The sequence below is a fragment of the Triturus cristatus genome, chromosome 3_1 (assembly GCF_964204655.1).
Source record: "Triturus cristatus chromosome 3_1, aTriCri1.1, whole genome shotgun sequence".
Classification (NCBI taxonomy): domain Eukaryota; kingdom Metazoa; phylum Chordata; class Amphibia; order Caudata; family Salamandridae; genus Triturus; species Triturus cristatus.
Window position 1 is genome coordinate 470,266,703 of NC_140583.1, and position 20,016 is coordinate 470,286,718.

General features: G+C 40.3%; 1 protein-coding gene across 5 annotated transcripts in view; it reads left to right on the forward strand.

Annotated features, from left to right (window-relative positions):
* The window catches only part of EFL1 (elongation factor like GTPase 1), a 987,271-nt gene that overhangs the window by 64,778 nt on the left and 902,477 nt on the right, over positions 1 to 20,016 (forward strand). For all 5 annotated transcript variants that reach the window (XM_085644294.1, XM_085644291.1, XM_085644292.1 and 2 more), the window contains exons 4-6: positions 4,284 to 4,368; positions 15,328 to 15,461; positions 16,352 to 16,489. In XM_085644294.1, the coding sequence (XP_085500420.1) occupies positions 4,284 to 4,368; positions 15,328 to 15,461; positions 16,352 to 16,489 (357 nt within the window). The remainder of the gene's footprint in view (positions 1 to 4,283; positions 4,369 to 15,327; positions 15,462 to 16,351; positions 16,490 to 20,016) is intronic.

Consider the following 20,016-nt stretch of genomic DNA (forward strand, 5'->3'; position numbering starts at 1 on the left):
CCAAGCAGGGCCAGATCAGTGCACAGAAGAGCTATCGCTGTGGCATCGTTAGAACTCAAAGGGGAACAACTGAGCCCACTACTGCCCCGCCTGTCTTACACCCCCTTCCCCCTACCTCATCAGTTACCCACTGGCAAGGGATTCAAAGTAGTGGGTGAAAGAAATTCTCTAAAGTGTGCTGCTTGACATAGCTGAGGGCGCTCCCCTGGTTCCTTTCTATTGAGTATGCTAAGCCATTTGTATCGGCTTCTTACTGACTTGTCAGCTATGGAGAAACATCCACTTGAATGCCACATGCCACCGCGCAGCTCCTCTACTGCCCTCGCTGCGTCTTAATCTGCCTTCTGGTCCCGCACCATATTCCTGTGTACACAACCTGTTCAGTGCTTGGTGTATTCGCTTCAGGATCCATTCTTGCACTGCCGCCCTGAAGGCGGTTTGGGTCACGCATCCCGGGCTTTAGAAGCACATGATAACCGCTTGTGGAATACATTGTGCCTAACTGTTCATTTCCCCTGCCTGCAGAGATGCTCAATCCTATTTTATTGTCCTGCAGGTGGTGGCTGCATCCCTTTCCCGGATCGGACTGCGCAGCCTGGGGAAGACGCGTTGTTTTCTTCCACGTGAAAGGAAGTCAGTTCATAAGAGGAAACTGCGAGTCAAGTATGGGGCACTGGCGTAGCAAGGGTGTCACGGACCACAATACTAGTCGGGAAGGAAAATGGTTCCCAAATCGCATTCATGGTAGCAAAAACAAACATTTGCAATGCAATAGGTCTCGCATTTACGCGCGTTTGAGCTATTGACGTTGCAAATAACAATGCCTTTTATTTTTGTGTTCGTTTTTAAAATATAAATAAAAGGCATTGTCATTTACAATGCCAATAGTTAAAACTCGCGTAAATGCGAGATCTATTGCATTGCAAATGCTTGTTTAGGTTTTACCAAGATTTTCTGTCAGTCTTGTACATTTCTTTTGTACGTCTAATATTTAGAAAAGCTAATTTGTTCCTCATCTGATAGCAAGGCACACTACCACCCTTTGGTTGCATTCTTTGGCCTCAATGTGAGTTATAACTAATCTTGTCTTTGTTACTGCTTTTGATTTGCCTTATTTACTAAGTTTTAATATTTCCTTGTTATATGTTCTGTATGGTGCAAGCTCTGCATAAAAAACTTACAACGTCCATTTCATGCAAGGCTTGCATAGTGTGAAATATAAACAGTTTATGCTCCTGTTAGCAGAATCACAGAGACTGCTTATTTCATGGAAATGATGTCTATCAGTGGTATATATTTTTATGTCTCTGTGGAGAGTTGCACTGAAGAACGGTGTGCATTCGTAAGACAGTGCCTTCTGCATCCTGTAAACTTGTGTATTGCATTAACGCACATAGATATTTGGACGCATCTTGATTACGATACCCACTCGTATGTAAGAAACATGATGTATTCTTTAAGTCTGTGTATAGGATTCTTTATTGTGGATATATGGCATTTGGGGTTCAAGATACAATGTGTAAAATAACTAGTTGTTAGGAAGATGAATAATCATTGGTTGTCCAGATACTGGTTGAATCTATCAGATAACATAAGGCACTTGTACATTAAGTTTGCATACAAGACAATAAAGCAGCCAATTTACTTTGCCATTTAGAGATATTAACTTTGTGTTATGCATTGTATAATTACCATTCATTCATTTATTCACATTTATAGATTTGCCATGGGTCGAAATCAATTCATTATCAATCACAAAGCATTGTGTTTTGAACCAGCTGTATTAAGTTGGTCAGAATAATAGAAGCTGAAGGATGAGTAGGTGGTTGGTACATGTGCGCATAATTCCAATCAGACAAATAGATTTCCCATTATAATTAACAAACAAGCATTTGCAATGCAACAGGTCTCTCATTTGGGTGAGTTAATGCTATTGACGTAAAAGACAGCGTCTTTTATCTATACGTTTTTTGTATGGAGTGGATGTATGTGTCTGTTGTTTTGGCTTGCTCACTTAGATATGTAATTGATGGTGGGAGAGCAGTCTAAATGCATTTGGCATGGGCTGTGGAGGGGGCCTTTGTGTTTAGGTGCTGTAATATTGTTGGGTATGATCAGCATTGTGCAAGGCCATAGCTGAATACAGCATGCCTTGCAAAGGTGTTGCGTCAGATATTAAATGAAAAGAAACAAGACTCAAATGTCTGTCATAAAGACATTCATGCCAGGAAACAAACACAAACAATTCCTTGGGCTGGCCCAAAATAGGTCCATGTACTTTTCTACAACACATTGCGCTCCCACACATTTATAAGATTTACAGAGCGGGCTAGTTGGGAGGCAAACGTCCATGACCTGGCATGGTTCGCACATAAAAGAATCTCAAAGATAAAAGCAAACAATGCCACTTTGCAAAGACCTTTACAGCTGGCACTCTAGCTCACGTCGGAAAGGAATTACTTACTGTACAATGGCTTAGCTACCGTATGCTGTTTTATGCAAAGGGTAAAGCAAAAGACCACAATTCTGGTTCAAAATCCTTAAATAAGATTGCGTCATGGTGCATTGACTAGCTGCAAAATAACACTATTGCTTTAGTGGAAAGGTCCCGGTCAAGTCTGGTGTTTGTGAAAACATTACTTTTATTTGTGGTCGCTTTAAAGGGGCTGGTAACGATCAGACACGTAAGCCTCATTTCACATTGATCACGTAAAAAGTATCGAAAAAATGTTTGCTTTTCATAATCAGCAGCAAATACCTTAGATTTTTTTTTTAAACAGAAACTGTCTCTCAAAAGTGCCTTAACGTAGAAGTCAAATGTGCAGATCACTGGTTGTGGCCTGATAAAAGTGTGAACTCACAAAACACCCTGTCAACACCATGTATGTGATGATTATTACGCACTGTTATCAGTTGGTTGCACTGTACCGCAGCAAGAAACAGGACAAAGCAAGCTGCTAGATACAAACGTGCCGGACAGAATACTGTTAAAAAAAGCTGTACAAAAGCGAGAGAAAAAAAGGTGCAAAGCCGATTTAGTGAAAGCGTGCTGTGCTTTAAAAATAAATAATGCATATGAAAGGGGCAAGTTCCATATAAAAAGCAGGCGCGCAACCGCTACAGTAAAAGCGTGCCGTGCTCCACATAAAAGAAGTGTACAGTAATTCTTCAAACACTACAGAGTGGACATGCAATCTGCTCGCTCCAAGTTAGAGCCTGTTGGTAAAAGTATGACATGCGGTGCTTCTAAGCAGAGCGCCCCTGCCTGGGATCCTGTGCACAAGGATGTATACGTACTCACAGGACTGGATCCTGCAACAGTAGGCAACGGCGGTGCGGAGAGCTCGGCCCACTTCAAAACGTCTAGCACCGAGGCTGGCAGCAAGCAGCACCCCGAGCAGCAACAGGGATAGTGCTGCTCCTACATTGACAATGCTGGAGTCCTGCGAGTGTGTGGGGCGTCAGCCATTATTAAAATTAGAGCGCATTGCGCGCTCCATATACATGTAGCGCCCGCCATTGTCCCGTAAGTGCTGTGTGGGCGCGCTGCAAATTCAAGCACCGGCATTGTCCCACATTATTTATTAAAGAAAATAGTACTCACAGACTAAATAAAGCATCCTGTGTGACGAGCGAAGTAAAAGGTCCAGTCCTTATGGGCGGGAACAAATGGAGAAAGGCGGTACCAAGGAGGGACTAACGAGCCTCATAATGAATCGGAAGCCAGTGTTTACCAAGGATAATGACACAAGCCAATGACAAATATGGGGGAGAGTGGCTGGCCTTCCACTGCATACTCTGTTACAGCATGCCTCGCAGAGCGAGCAGCCCATGCGCGCTGATGCTAGGCTCGACCTAAAAAGACTGTCCTCTTTAGAACTCCTGTTAGGTGGACAATCTATCACCCATGGTCCTTTGCTAGTCTGTTATGTGAACAGTGCTGTTCATGGAGATTCTTTGGAAGTAATTATGGTGGGTATATTTCCTATGACCTCCTTAGTTGACGCTGCTTGTTGCATGGGTGCCCTAATTAAAATGTACTAGAATAATTTACCTTACGCAGCAGTCTGTGTAGACATGCATTCCTTTGGATCAGGGCTTAGTTTGTGCCATCTTCTGTTAAATAGGCACACACACACACCCTCGCTCCCCTGGCATGAAAAGCTTTAATTTATTTTTTACATTTCTGATGATAATTTCAGCATATTTTGTCTGTCATTAACTGTTATAACTGCTGCTTCCCTCTAGGGGAGTCAGATTTGATTATCTCTCTTTATTTTAAGTTGAGGTACCTGGACAGCAGAGAAGATGAACAAATCCGAGGAATCACTATGAAATCCAGTGCCATTTCACTGCAGTTTAATAAAGGTATGCATGATTACTACAGGACGTTACAACTGATACAATACAATTATTTTCTACACTTTTTCCCGAAGTTTAAAATAGTCTGTATCTAATCTGTTCTAGCAAAATAACTTTTGAGAATGCATAATATTAACAAGTTTGTGTCCTGATATAGCCTGAAATGTTCAGACAAACTGATATTTTTTGTTCTTTGACATATCTCCTTCATGTTAGTCTTTTGTGTGCTTGTTTGGTTCAGGGAGTGGGTTTAATGATTATTAAAATACAGAATTTGTACTCTGAAGTAATGAACCAACGTTTACTGTAATTAATGTGTTATAGTTTTGCCTAAGATTCTAACCTGTAAAGTTAAAGAATCCCAAATGTTCATTTGATAGAATTTAAAGGAGGTCTACATATTTTGGCGTTCATTTAAGCTATAGCATGCCAATAGAACACAATTTTCTATAGTCAAGCCTAGACATTTAGCATATTGTATAGCACAGGGTTTCTTAACATATTGACTTCTGTGGACCCCCACTTACTGATCACTGGAACGTGGGGACCCCCACTGAATCATTATTGGAATCCGGGCCCCCAACTTAGTCTGTACTAGAAGCCCGGGACTCCAGCCTAATCATTTTCAATAATTAGAACTGCAAAACAGTGCACCAAAAATACATAAACAGGCATTCACCAAACAAATACACACATGATGAAATATATTTAAATCACAAAGAAGAGAAAATCAAAATAATAATTTTAATGGAAAGGATGGAGATTTTCAAAGTTCAATTGAGGCCACTCATCATCCATGCTATATTCTGTTTGACACACTTTACCTGCTTCGACAAATCTATCTGAGGATACTAACTTAATTTTTAGCCTGCAATTTTAAATTCCTGCCCATTTAGAGAGTATTTAAATTTTTATTTTCGAAGCAGTTGTGGACCACCTGGGTAGGCTTTACAGACCCCCATTGGTCCCCGGACCATAGATTGGGAACCACTGGTGCAGCAGATGAACACAAATGTTGCCTAGCATTTGTGAAATACAAGGTACCAGACCAAGAGATACTCCATAGATACCTGGGCTCAGACTGGAATATTCTTGACCCAAGTTACTCTAGATGTTTTGTGGTTCAAGAATTATTTGAACCACGTGCTGTATAGTCAGACACCCTGGGCACTTGTGGGATTCTACTAAAAAGAGTTGTGTGGCCAAAGGTGTCAGAAGTCATTCTCATCATCATCCACATAGTCAATTAGGTAAAAGTCCTTTTATTCAATAATGCTGTTCAGAAACTGGCACACAGCCAACGCGTTTCGTTCCCATTAAACTGCCAGTGGGAACTTCGTCAGGGCTGCAATAATATAAAATTACATAAACGACGACATAAATATAACGTAACATAACCATTCACAATACAAATATGAATAAATACCACAAAAATATAACATAAATATCATACATATAGATGGCCCAACCAGAAAACACAGCACAAAAAACAATTTTGTATCTTATATCTGTAGAATCGAATAGTATGTGTAACTTCTTAAAACAAAGCATATAAGACAAACATATAACAAGCGACAAACAAAGAATAAATCCAACCAATTTACAATCATATTTACATAGAGACAATATATAATTTGTATGGGATTTGTCTATTTGGAAACAGTTGGCTTATATATTTTTTGCTCTGCATTCGATACCAACCTTGGATTTAAATCCTCCATTGAGGTGAGAACCCTTTGACATAACCTAATGAACCTTGGGCAAATTTAAGAGTTATTTCCTCTCCCCCCCTCCTCCCCCTTTTTTACCTGTTGTCCACTGCTGGTGATATGGAATCTAATAATTGCTTTTAGAATACTTCATGTTGTTTTGAGTTTTGTCCCACATGGTATTTAGAGCATGTTATATTACTTAATATTGTTTGAATTGGTCACATTGCTTACATATGAGCACATATCAACTCTCTTGAATTAATTGTTTATGTCCTTGTCTCTATGTAAATATGATTGTAAATTGGTTGGATTTATTCTTTGTTTGTCGCTTGTTATATGTTTGTCTTATATGCTTTGTTTTAAGAAGTTACACATACTATTCGATTCTACAGATATAAGATACAAAATTGTTTTTTGTGCTGTGTTTTCTGGTTGGGCCATCTATATGTATGATATTTATGTTATATTTTTGTGGTATTTATTCATATTTGTATTGTGAATTGTTATGTTACGTTATATTTATGTCGTCGTTTATGTAATTTTATATTATTGCAGCCCTGACGAAGTTCCCACTGGCAGTTTAATGGGAACGAAACGCGTTGGCTGTGTGCCAGTTTCTGAACAGCATTATTGAATAAAAGGACTTTTACCTAATTGACTCCGAATTGAGTGCACCTTCCAATTTTCCTTTCCTTGGTCTCTATATAACACCCTTGGACGGCGGGTGTGTGAAGAGTTTGCACCACTTCATAAAACATAACGTTACACGGACTGGAAGTGCTTGACCTTGGTTTGCCGTTTGCTCTTTTCTGTGTACATCATCCACATAGTCGCATCTCTCTTGTAAAATTACCTCATAATGTCCCTCGTAAAATGACTGGGATTGTGGACTGCAGTTCATCAGAGACCGTTCTTTCTCTCTCTGTTCTCTAACCCCACATTGGTAATGGACCATAAAGGTTTTGGCCTTGAAGAATTCCTGAATTAGCAAAGTGGCAGCCTTCTCCAAAGCCTAGCAGAAATAGAACATTAGAAAATGGAAAATAATTAGATAAATCTCTTGGGTTTAGGTTGGACTGCTTTCAATAACCATGTGACAAAGGTTTGCTTTAAGTGCCACCGAATAGCACCCTCCTGGCAGGCCTAATGAACATAACCAAGATCGAATAAAGCTACTTTATAAATATTGTGCAACTCTTAATAGTCACAGGTTACTCAAAGCATTTATTGATTTGTACCTTTAAGCTTTTATTACATTTTTATTCGGTTTTTCTTTATGCCGTCTGCATGTTGATGAGTTTGAAGCCATTGTTTATATAATTGCCCATGTGTCCTCTGGAATAAAAATAATTCTCAGATCCCTCTTCCACTTAAACATGTGTTCATTAGTCATTCAAGAACCTCCAATAGCCGGATACAGTTGTCTCTAGTGCATGAAGAATGTCGGTTCCATAAATATGAGAAATGAAAATTAGGGCTCCTCAACCAACTAAGCACATTCTTTGACAGCCATGGTTCACTTTTGTTTTGATTACCTGAGGTCCATGTTCCCACTATTGTAAACTATTTAAAAAAAATATTAATTTTTAAAGTTTTAGGGGAAAAAGGACCAAGAAATAGTAAATCCCCATTCTGAAGTCACGTTTGCCGTAGGTGCAAAACTTAGGCCAACCATAATGGAGCGGAGGTCGGCTGCATCAAGCGAGTTGTACCTTCTGACTTTTCCAAAACCACTTTATTTATTTTATATTTAAAGAGCATGGGATTTAAAGCAAATGGTAGCTGGCGTCAGGTTAAATCAATAGGATACTTAAGTTTCAATGTATAGAGGATGTATTTCCTACAACAATCACCTTAACACAATTGACTCTCAGCATAAGCAACGTTCCATGATAAACTGCAAATGCGTAACTGTTCCATGTGGATGGGGGAAGCATAGTGGGTCCCCTTTGTAGGAGAAGAGGAGTGAAGCAGCCCCGTAGGCTAGCGTATTCTTAGGGATGTCTAAGAAAGGGAGGGTGTGGGGCTTAAGCACCAGGGCGTCAAGATGTCTATAGTGTATGCAGTCTGGTCTATTTATGTTAATGGCGGGAGGTCATCATTGTTATCCAGTGATTTATGGTTATGCATTAGATGATCCCAAAGATTGGAGCAGTCCACACTATTCTTCTCATATTAAGGCAGTGTCTTACTCCTGGTCCCAGTTCTGGAGATTAGAGTGTCATCTCGCTGTCAGAGGGAGGGGAGGGGGTAGTCTGAGATTTCCAACAATGTGTAATATCTCAATGTGCAAGCTGTAGAGCAAGATCCAGGAATCTGGTTGTGACTTTGGCCGTTTTAGCCCGAGAGTAACACCTAAAAAGTACCACCCGAGAGGAGTGTTCAAGTCGCCTTTCTGTGGGCCATGTAAGTACAGAGAAGACTGACACCCAGAAGAGGTTCAGCTTCATTCCGCCCCATAGCATGTGAGTCAGGTGTGCTGGGGTCGACTGGCATCAAGGACAGTTTGGGGATGTCCCGGGAAATATAGTCTGCAGTATATCGGTCTGAATGAAACGAAAGTGATTAGGGATAGGTATTGTAGGACCACTTGCCAGTCTTTATCGTTAAACACTAGGTTCAAAGCGCCTATAGAGACACATAGCCAATAGTATATGGTGCCTGTAGTGCAGTATGTGTTGTGGGTTCACTTTGAGGGTTTAGTCCCAACTGGAACATCTGCATGTGCATATTTCCATAGGTGAGAAATTCCCCAGCCAGGAGCTTATTTCGCTCACTATAGGCGGGAAAATCTAATAAGAGGCCATCCTCGAATAAGTCCCCAGTTGAGGAGGTTATGCAAGGAAAGTGCATAGGGTTGCACCGAGAATCCCAGTAAGAGTATTAATGGGGTGTAAGTGATTATTCCTTTGGTGTATTGTAACACGTTATGGAGGCAAGTGTGCGCTATCTCCAGCAATGTAGCTGCGAGTCTCACATGGGTGCCGTGGGGGAACAACGAAGTGTGCAGTGCACCCTTTTTGATCTGGTCCGCCGTAAGGCCTGTGTCAGTCAAGTGAAGTCCAGTCAGCCAATTAGCAGCCCACTGCAGTGTGGCCATGTAATATTAGGCCCAGAAATCTGGGGCTCGGATGCCTCTGGATTCGGGAGGAAGGAGAAGTTTGGTTAGTGCAATGTGGCGCCGACCTGTGTTCAAGATCAGTTTAAGAAGACTATTGTTTAAATCCTGTAACATTTTTGCTGGAATTAACACCAGTTAATTAGTAAAGCAGTATAATAAACTACTATTTTGGAAAGGGCTATGCGCCCCATTGTGAGGGGTACGGTGTTCCAGAATAATACTTGGGATCTGGTGGTACTCATCACAGTCCCTATGGACTAGGGGAGAATGGATCTGGCACACCGCTATGGCCGTCACCTACCCAGCCGGACTTCGGACGTATGTCTCCGATCTTTCTCCGCTGCTGTCTCCTTCCTGCTCTCCCTGACCTCTTTGGATCTTGATTTTTGTGTTCGCTAATAACTCCTGTATTGAATATTTAATCATTCTGTAATTAATGTGAATATATTTGTAACTTGTAACACGCTGTTTCCTTATGACTGCTTGTTTCCCCTGAAGTCCTTTTCCCCCTCTGGTCTGCTTGACACTATCTACATTCCTTTCCCCTGTTAACCTTTCCCCCTCTACCTTACATTCCTCATAGGACGTTTTGTCTTCGCTATCTAACGCAAAAATAACGTATGTTATCGTGCAATCTCATATTTCTCTACTGTCTGATCTCACTGCGGAGTCCGAGTAACCTTGGCCGATGACCGATGGAGCTGTCCTATGCAGCTATAAAGGAGTCTGGCTATGGTGCACCCCCTCGGCCGTCACCTACCCAGCCGGACATCGAACACTGTTTTTAACAGTGCTTCACGGTCTTGTCTATCTTTCACTTTGACTGCTTGTTTCCCCTAAAGTCTCCCCCCCCAGCCCCCCCTCTGGTCTGCCTGAAGCTATCTGCATTCCTTTTCCCCGGTTTATCTTTCCCCCCTCGACCTTCTATTCCCCATAAGACGTTTCGTCTTTGCTACGTAACGCAAATATAACTTATGTTATTGTGTAATCGCATGTTTTTCTACTGTCTGTTCTCACCGCGGAGTCTGAACAACCTTGGCCGATGCCCGGTGTAGCTGTCCTATGCAGCTATAGAGGAGTTTGGCCCTGGGTCACCCCCTCGGCCATCACCTACCCAGCCAGACATCTGACATTGTTTTCCTCGCCTCCCCGTTATGCTTCCTTCCCTCTATCTTTCTCCTATGTAGATACTTGGAATTTGTAACTGAAGTAATTATGTAATCTGTAACTTGCTGATTCTCATGTAAAGCGCTCTGATACCTCCGGGTCTAGCCAGCGCTATATAAAACTTTGCAAATTAAATACATAAAAATAAATATGTTGCCCTCAAGGAGGTCTGTAGGGGTATGCCATATTTTAATTCCTTGGTGTTTTAAGGCGTGTGGGGCTCAGTGCAATCTGTCAGTGCCAAACATAAGGTCACGGGGAGGACTGTTGCGCTTCAGGTGAAAAATAAATGTTTTGGTGGGGTTAACTCGGAGGCCAGAAAGAGCATAAAATGTTTTCAGTGTCATCGTTAAGGGGGTGAGATCCATACGGAAGTCCCTCAAGAACAGCAGCATATCGTTTGTACCTTCTGACTTGGTCTCTGAAATGAAAGTCAAAATCCTCCATTTGGATATGGTTCAAGGCTGTTTGCTGTTAAGTTATCTCCAAGTAGGATACCCGTTGGACGATGTCCCGATAAAGCTGTTATTACATTAAAACCATGTACCCTGGTGATTACACGCAGTCAGGTTCTTTTTCACCTGTTATGTAGAGAACATTGTATGTGTGGGATAGGATGTGGCGGAAAAATGCTATACATGCTTTTCTAACCTTCATTTATAACGTCACTATTTAATGGAATGTTGTTATGCTGCCTTAATGATCCCCACCAACGAGCCTTCTCCGGAACAAAGCTTGTTGGTGTTCAAGTCTCATCACTCTCTGCTAATTCATCATGCATGTGTGATTGGTCAGCTAGATCATCTTCCACATGTTTTAGACAAAAGCTCATAATTAACACTATAACGCAGAGCTTGACAAACATTTTAGAACCCTGGCTCAACTTTTGCGACCCAGCTAGCTTTAAAGGACATGAGGTGGGTGATATTTTAATAAATCCGAATTCTTGTGCGGTAGCGCATTGTCATTTACAGATAGCACGCTTGCCATCGCAAGGGCAACTTACCTTGAACAGACATACAGTTTTACTGATAAACTATATTGCCTAATCGTAATGTGTGGAAACCAGATTTCAGTGAATAGTTATCATTTGTGCACCAAGAAGTGTTTTGATTTGTTTTGAACCTATTAAAATCTGTTTCCATGACATTTACAATTACATAAAAATGTGCTTTATTTTTGTTTTCCTAACTGTTAAATGTGTACAGTTCATTTACAGTTACTTACATTTTGTTGTGTGTTACAAAAATGACATCATACACCCTTTCCTTTCACACCCCCTGTTCACCCAACAAGATTGTCACATTACTTTACTTTTCTATCTCTGAATGCGAAGTGAGAAGTGTTTGTAAACCCCAATCCCCATGCTAAAAAACATGAGCAGTAATTTGTCAGAAGACATTGCCTGACATTTTACCTCTGTCTTTGAAGTGGAAGACAGGCAGAATGTACAGTTTGAAAATGAACTTCATTCTATGCCTCCTATTTTTTGTTCAAACACTATAACACCATACTCAAAAAGATGTTGAACCACTTAACACCAGGAAATACTGGACTTTGTATGACAAGGAAAGTCCCTCAGAGTTACACGTCTAGCTCTATTTCATCCTGTAGGCGAAGGGGGGGACTGTTCTTCCCACATGTCATCCCGTATGTCAAACATTCAGCAACTCCACTCCAATATATATTATGGTTTTCCCATAAGACTAGTGCGGGGCTGCATACTCTGCTTCCCACCACAACCAGATTAATAGACTACTGGAAGCAAATATTCCGAAAGAATAATTTATCCACCTTACCCCTTTCTTAGAAACACTAATTATTCACACTAATTATTCATGGCCCAGATCACTCACCACTTACATCAGATCCAGGGTTTAAATCCTACTCTTCTGAGAGACTTCTTCGAGGATGGAGTCCTTCTGATACTAGAGTTATTGAGCAAGAGATACAATTTAAATAGGAGGAACGCCTTAATCAAATATTACATTGGGTAGGTAGTCTAAATCTATGTGATACAATATGTAGAGACGAGTCGCACATCGAATCCTTATTCATCACGAATTCTTGAAGAAAGATTATCTCTTGGTTTTATAGATATTTATACAAGACCTAGGCCCCCATACTAAAATTTCTTACATTACAAGTTAGGAGATGGACCTAGAGAGAGAAATCCAGAGAAAACCTGTAGAGCGATTTGGAAGAGGACAGCAGGATCCTCTAGATTTATAAAACATAGAGAAAATGCATGCAAATTAATGACAAAGTGAAACTTTACCCGACAAGTCTAAAAACGATGTTTGGGAGTCTGGCACAAGTTGGGCGGAGTGCGGGGAACGAGGCTCATTACTCCACTCATGATGGACATACCCGCATATACTGATATTTTGGTACGAGATACGCAGGTTATATTACATTACCGAGCCAGCCAATGCTGACACTGCTTAGGGACCCAGGAGAGCAAATGATACACCCATTGACTATCCCAATAGGGAAATTGACCTCCCACTTATTACTGGCAGCTAGGCTATGTGTACCTGAAATGTGTAAACTACAAAATGTGCCTACAGCTAACATGGTGGAGTCTAAATATGCCATGGAGAGACTGTTGGCAACAATCCACAATAGAATGTTTGCATTCTCTTTCCATAAAGTATTTCAAAATCAGTAAATACATTAAGAAACAGCTTCCTAGCAGTTTCTTAACGGAGCATTTCTTTATAAATCACTTTGACTGTATTGGAGTACTGTTTTGTGTAAATACAAAAACTGTAATGTAAACGGATACCCATGAATTGTAATCTTTCATACCATATAGTTCTCAAACAAGTACTCTAGCATCATATGGTTGCCCTGTTCTTTTGATTTTAGAGACGAATTAGCCTTCCAGTTTTCCAGGGCATGAGGAAATAATTTGTGTCTGTCATTTTTGGCAGCTGATGAGCGTCTCAGATAAAGTAGGGTGTCATTAGCATACTCATCAGCTCAGATTTCCTCTTCAGTCAGAATTGAACCATGGGGCTCCTTGAAAGGTGTGAATAATTCTGGAGCCAAAGTGGAACCCTAAGACTTGGTGCATTGATTGATATGAAGAAGGATCTAAAGGACTTAATTGCACAACCTCCAAACTACTGATATGAATTAAGGAGATCCATTTTGGTTACTGACACCCAGGATCATTCCCTCAAACAGTGTGTTTATAAGTGTTGTCATGTACAATCATGTTAAATATAGCCAAGAGATCTAGAAGAATGAGAAGACATTGATCATCGTCATTGAAACTACTTATTAGATTTCTCAAAGAAAAGATGTTTAAAAAGAGTTTACAGAATATTTCATGTGAGACTGATGCAATAACAAGGTTGAGAAAGGTTAAGAAGGCACAGTCTCCTATTTGGTTTGCAGAATTGCATCATTGGCAATGGAATTTTCGGAGAGGACCTAGTTGACTACAAAGTTTGCATATATATGTGGTTAAATCATTTTCAAGTAAGGCAAAAGCAGGAATGAATGCTATGGAATTCAGTTACCTTCACACTTTGTTGTCATACTCCAACCAATCAGGGCCATTGGTGAAAACAGGATGCCTTGTGCAAAACAAATAGATAACAGAGTTATCTTAGCCGCCATGCAGGAAGATTGATCTGATACAAGAGCAAGGAAAGAATAATAAGCGTGGGATGGGGCTGATGCAGTAATATTTTTAAATGGGGTGCTGGATTGTGGGCACACAGAGGCTATATTTGTGTGAGGATAGTGGATGTGGATAGCAGTTATGGTTGTGCAGAAGTGTGGTGGTGGTTTTCAACTGTAAGACGTTAATGTGGTTTTCGATGTAGATGGGATGTTTGTTACAGTGTGAATCTGGCAGATGGTTTTAAAATAGGAAATACTCAAAGGCATACAAATTAGTGTGAAAAATCATGGCCTAGGGTGATTATCTTTATCATAGATTAACTCATAGGTTTATTGATGCAGTTTTGCAAAGTGCTACACAACACCATAATGCTTTCAGAGTAGTGGAGAGTGTAGAGTGAGGTACTTGGTCACAGGTATTCGATAAAACAGTTCACTTGATAGTTATACTGCATAGAGTTTGTGGCAACAGTGATTTTGAGCAGTGCTTGGGTTTGCAGGGGTTTAGGCAGTGGTATGAGTCCAGTGACTATAGTTTGGAAGAAAGTATAAGTGTCCTTGTGGTGCAATGAGTAGCTGAGGAAAATACATCCTGTGGGTTGCCAGAATCTCTCTCACACTGTTGTTGTAAGTTCAACGCCTCCTAGGAGGCAAGATGGAGAATCTGCAATTGATAAGACACTAGGTGATGAAGATAAACAGTTAATATAAATATGTTCCATAGGACTTCAAGAATACCTTCATAGGTACGACTGTAGGCCACTGTGAAAGGTTACTGTGGTTGGGTGGTACTGGCGGACTAGTTTTGAGATCAATGAAGATAGTACTTAACTCTAAGTCAAAATTTTAAAACTGTGATGTATACTGTTGGTTGATATTAACTGTTATTGTAATGCCATTGTGCCTCTTTGTGATGCTTCAAATTATTCATAGAAGATTGCATCTACTTTTGTACACTGAGCAATTGTTAAATAAAAGATTTGAAGAAAAAAATGCTTTCATAGATTATATGGCAGGCAAGACCTTTTGTTTTATTTTTTGAGAATTGTTAACAACTTCCACATGCAAGCAATCCTCTGGTATTTCCATGTTTTAATTTTCCCTTGTTTGAAAAGCGGGGGTAGCCGTGTTGTAGGGTAAATGCTGAGAATTTAATACTGGCATTGAAGACTGCATGATAATGTGCATGTTTCCACACATTCCTATTGTATGTTGCAGATACTACAAAATGCTGTTCTGTATTCAGCATCTTTTAAATCAGAAGTTTACATTGCTGAAGAAACAGCAGTAGACATTTTTAATTTTGTTAAAATTGTTGTTTTCTTGCAGGAGAAGAAGAGTTCCTCATTAATCTGATCGACTCCCCTGGGCATGTGGATTTCTCTTCAGAAGTATCAACTGCTGTTCGTCTTTGTGATGGATCTGTAATAGTAGTGGATGCTGTTGAAGGAGTCTGTCCTCAGGTGAAAAGTGTAACTTAAAAAGTATAACTGGGCAAGCAGACTGTATTCACTAGCTTTGTCAATCACTCACAAATTCAATCACATAATATTTTCATTGCTAGATACGTGTGTGGATTGCTACAAATCAGCAAAATGTAAAACAAAAAAAAGCTTTCTTACAAAGGTATATAGTTAAAATACTATAAATGCAGCAGCAAAATCTCTTAACAGGCACACGATCGCATTTCTCCATCACTCAGAGCCCTCACCTGGCTTCCTGTAGAAGTTAGGATACCATTGAAGGTCGCATTCATAACGCACAAAGATCTACACAAGTCTGGTCCTAGATACTAGGCGAATAGTATCAAACTATCTGGAGGCGGAAGGGTATGTAGGAGTGCTAAATCCCTCATACTAGAACCATCCAGATTCAAAAAAAGGAAAACACATGGCTGCACTTTCTCCGTATCTGCCCCAATAATATGGAACTCACTACTTCCCTCTACTAGATCAATTACCTCACTCAGGCTCTTCAAGAAGGAAGTTAAAGCCCTACTACTGGGAAAGCTCATGAAATAAGTGAACTTTGTGAAAATTTAATTCACCCTACCGTATATTGTTTCCTATTGTTCGTATCTAGCTCTTCAAACTCTATGTACAGGATATCATAAGTTACAGGTATTCTTACTGTGCTGCAACTTGAATCAACTCTCTTTGTACAGAACTCTGAAACTGTGATGGTAATGTTCGCACTTTATAAAACACTATAAAAAATAAAATAATGTGTGAATTTTCATTGCTTTATTTATGATTAGTAGTATTATTTCTTATTAATGAATTTCTAATTTGTTTTAGTTGGATCTTCACTATTTCACAATTTTTCTCTTTGTGGTTTTTATTTTGGTGATTAGACACAAGCAGTCCTGCGACAAGCATGGCTAGAAAACATCCGTCCGGTGTTGGTGATAAATAAAATTGATCGTTTGATAGTGGAACTCAAGCTTACTTCTCAAGAAGCTTATTGTCACCTGCAGAAGATCATGGAAAAGGTAGGACACTTGCACCATTCTAAAATCTGTTTATTTAAACATACAAAACTGACAATGCTTTTCAATGTTCAGAAATGCCTACGTCCTAAGAATTTGTCATTGAATAGATTACGTCAAAAATTTGACGGCTTTTGCATAAAGTGTGGCTAAATCATTGGAATATTTTCATTCCAGTGGCCACTCGTATTTTATTGGTGAGTCTTAGAGGTGTTCCATTGGTTAGGTGTAATTATTGTACATGGGTAAGGATAGCTGTTGAATAAGGTGTACTAAACAAAAGATCTTGACGCTAATGCTTTTGCTACACTCACATGACATACGCCTAGGACATGGTCACTTCCTACTACAAACCTATATGCAGAAGCACAGAAGCTGACCTTAAAAAGCAGAAATTTATTTTTGTGGTAGTGAATAATTTTGTTTTTATTAGCATGTAAGCAATTTCCAGCCCTTATTAGACTTCTACGACCGTGCTTTAACTGATTATACAAGTCATTTGTTCAGATTTTGTGGAAAAAATCTACACCTAAATTACATATTACGGCTTTAGAGTAATATTTTATTATTTTTAAAAATGGCATTTGATCCCCAAATGTATGTTTTATGATGTGCTGAGTGTTCTTCTGATGCCTTCTGTGTACTTAATGGTGTTGACCTCACAAAGAAAGATCTTTGTTGCAAGTTTTCATGTAGAATGACTTTGGCTGAGTGGTATTGCATTTTAAAGTGATATCTGCAAAGTATAAAGGTTGTTACAATATATACTTATCATTATTGCCTCATTAAAGAAAAAGTTATGTATTGGAGTTACCAAACAGTTGACTAATAGAAGTATCTCTGTGATGAGGAATCAGTGATGGTTGGGAAGAGATAAGTTGTAGAAGTATTCAAAGAAATCCTCAGCATACGTCATAGGTGTATCAACAATTTGTTAAGTGCACAATGTAAGCACAAATTATACACAAGTTATTTCAATTCTTATTTTCTTTCTTTATTCTTTTGGTCTTGCTTCAGACAGCCAACACGTGTTTTGTCGCTTACAAAGGGAAATCGTCCGGCGACTTTCTCAAGGCTATGTCCTTTTGATAAAGACCTTTCTTTTGTGGTAATATTTCCAACCCGCAAAGGGATTCAGTATCTTGCGCGACATCAATAAGGCAGTTCATGCATCTCGTACTTGAGCTACACAGAGAGCAGTGTTTGGGACGAGACCGTCAGACTTACGACCTCAAGATTTGGCGACAAAATAGGATCCCTCAGATGCATGGACTTCCTTATTATATATTATAATATTAAGTCATCAGCATACAAATTAAGCTTGGCTTTTGAGGAAAATGGAGGCTGAGACAGCTATAGGCTCTGTAAAAAAACACAAATGCCAAGTGCCTCTGGAGATTTATATTGTCCCTTTCCTTCTTAGAATGTATCAATATTGTAGCAGATGTTTTATTATATAGTTTAGTAAGTACCCTCTTGAAAAAGGAACATGAACTTAAATTGGAAACCCACCATTCTAGTTCAAAAGTTGAAAGGCCTTCTCAGCATCCAGTATTATTACCGCTCTGTCCTCTCGAGAATTGCTGGAATAGTCAATTGCTTCAATGAGAATTATTATTTGCTATTATCTGCGTCCCAGGAATAAAACCATTCTGCATTCAGTGGACTCCACCTTTAGCTGGGATTGCTAATCTATTAGCTAGTATTTTAGTCAATGATTAGCAGTCTGAATTTAGTAGGCTAATGTGTATGTAGGAGCTAAGGCCTATTGATTTTTTTTTAATTATTTCTAAATCCCATCAGCCTTCCGTTTCTTACACTTCCAGTTCAAAAGTTGAAAGGCCTTCTCAGCATCCAGTATTATTACCGCTCTGTCCTCTCGAGAATTGCTGGAATAGTCAATTGCTTCAATGAGAATTATTATTTGCTATTATCTGCGTCCCAGGAATAAAACCATTCTGCATTCAGTGGACTCCACCTTTAGCTGGGATTGCTTATCTATTAGCTAGTATTTTAGTCAATGATTAGCAGTCTGAATTTAGTAGGCTGATGTGTATGTAGGAGCTAAGGCCTATTGATTTTTTTTTATTATTTCTAAATCCCATCAGCCTTCCGTTTCTTACACTGTTTCAAACTCTAGACCATTTCTAATTAAAATACCATCCCCTTTAGGAGCTGTGCAATAAGAAACCGTAAAAGATGAATTTGCTTTGAAATGAGTTTCTAGTAAGAGAATAACATTGGGATGATACTCTCCCACCCACCTCATCAATGCTTTACTCTGCCACTTGTTAGCGAGACTGTTGACGTGACAGGAAATAATAGTGAACACCCCTATTCTTTAGTAAGAGTTGTCAGATGCATCTACCTATTTTTACTTCTAATCTTCTTTGAGCCAAACCTGTATTTGTAGGATTTCAACCTAATTGCTTTTAAACCGTTCCCTTCTATTTTCTACCTTTGCCCCCCCTTATCCAATCCCCCGTTTGACCCAACCCATGACCCTATGTGCCCACTTGCCTACACCTCTAAGCCTAGTCCACCTAGTCCCACAGTCTCTTTCCTCCTGTCTGTGCAATAGATTTGTACTTAACAAACTCCCCTCTCTGTAGAAGAGGAATTCTCCCTGTTTTTCGGATATACCCATTTTTTCTTCTTTCTGTTTAAGCTCCTCTGAAAGTGCTGTGCTGAATTGAAATCTGTTAAGACCTGAAGTTCAATTTATCTTGTTGGAAGAGAGTTGTGTAGGCTCCTTCTCTTCCTAATGGTGGGATCAGTGTGAGGTTCTTTGCACCTTGTAGCAGTCTCAATCAATGAATCCTAAGGCGCTGAAGGAGAGGAAGACTAAGCTCTTTATGAAGAAGATCGGTGAGGAGAAGAGAGGGAGAAAGAAAGAGAAGTCGAGGCGGGAGTCGTCGACTTCGAGGTCGTCGAAGTCGAAGAAGCATCACAAAATGAGAAAGCATTCTTCTCGACGTCGGTCCTCGAAGTCCAGAAAGTCGAGGTCGACTTTGCCCCGTCGGCGTCGAAGCAAGGACTTGTCACCTTCTCCTTCGAAGTCTCCGAGAGGCTCTCCTTCGCCGAAGCGGGCTCCAGCTCAGTCCCCGGCTCCGTCTAAGGCGTCGACTCCGGTTTGAGTGGAGTCGGAAGTCTCTATGGATGAACAGGAAGAGCCTGCTCCGGTGCCTGATGAATCTGCGGCTCCGGTGGAAGACACTGCGGAGCCGACGCCGGAGACTCCACAAAGGGATACAGGGTCTGTTCCTTATACTCAATTCCCGGCTCCAGGTACCGATTCAACTCATTTTCTGAATGCCATGTATGGTATATTTAATAGGGCGGCCTTCCCATCCGGAGCACCAACTGGTCCCGTGGGTCCGATGGCGTATACGTTAGGGGTGCCGCAGCATTATGCTCAGGCCCCCTTTTTGCCCTTTATGCCGATGGCGCCTTCGTGGCAGTTTCCGGCGCCGTCTGGGGATCCGACGCAACTTCGGATGGACCATCAGACTTCGGAACCTTCTTCGACG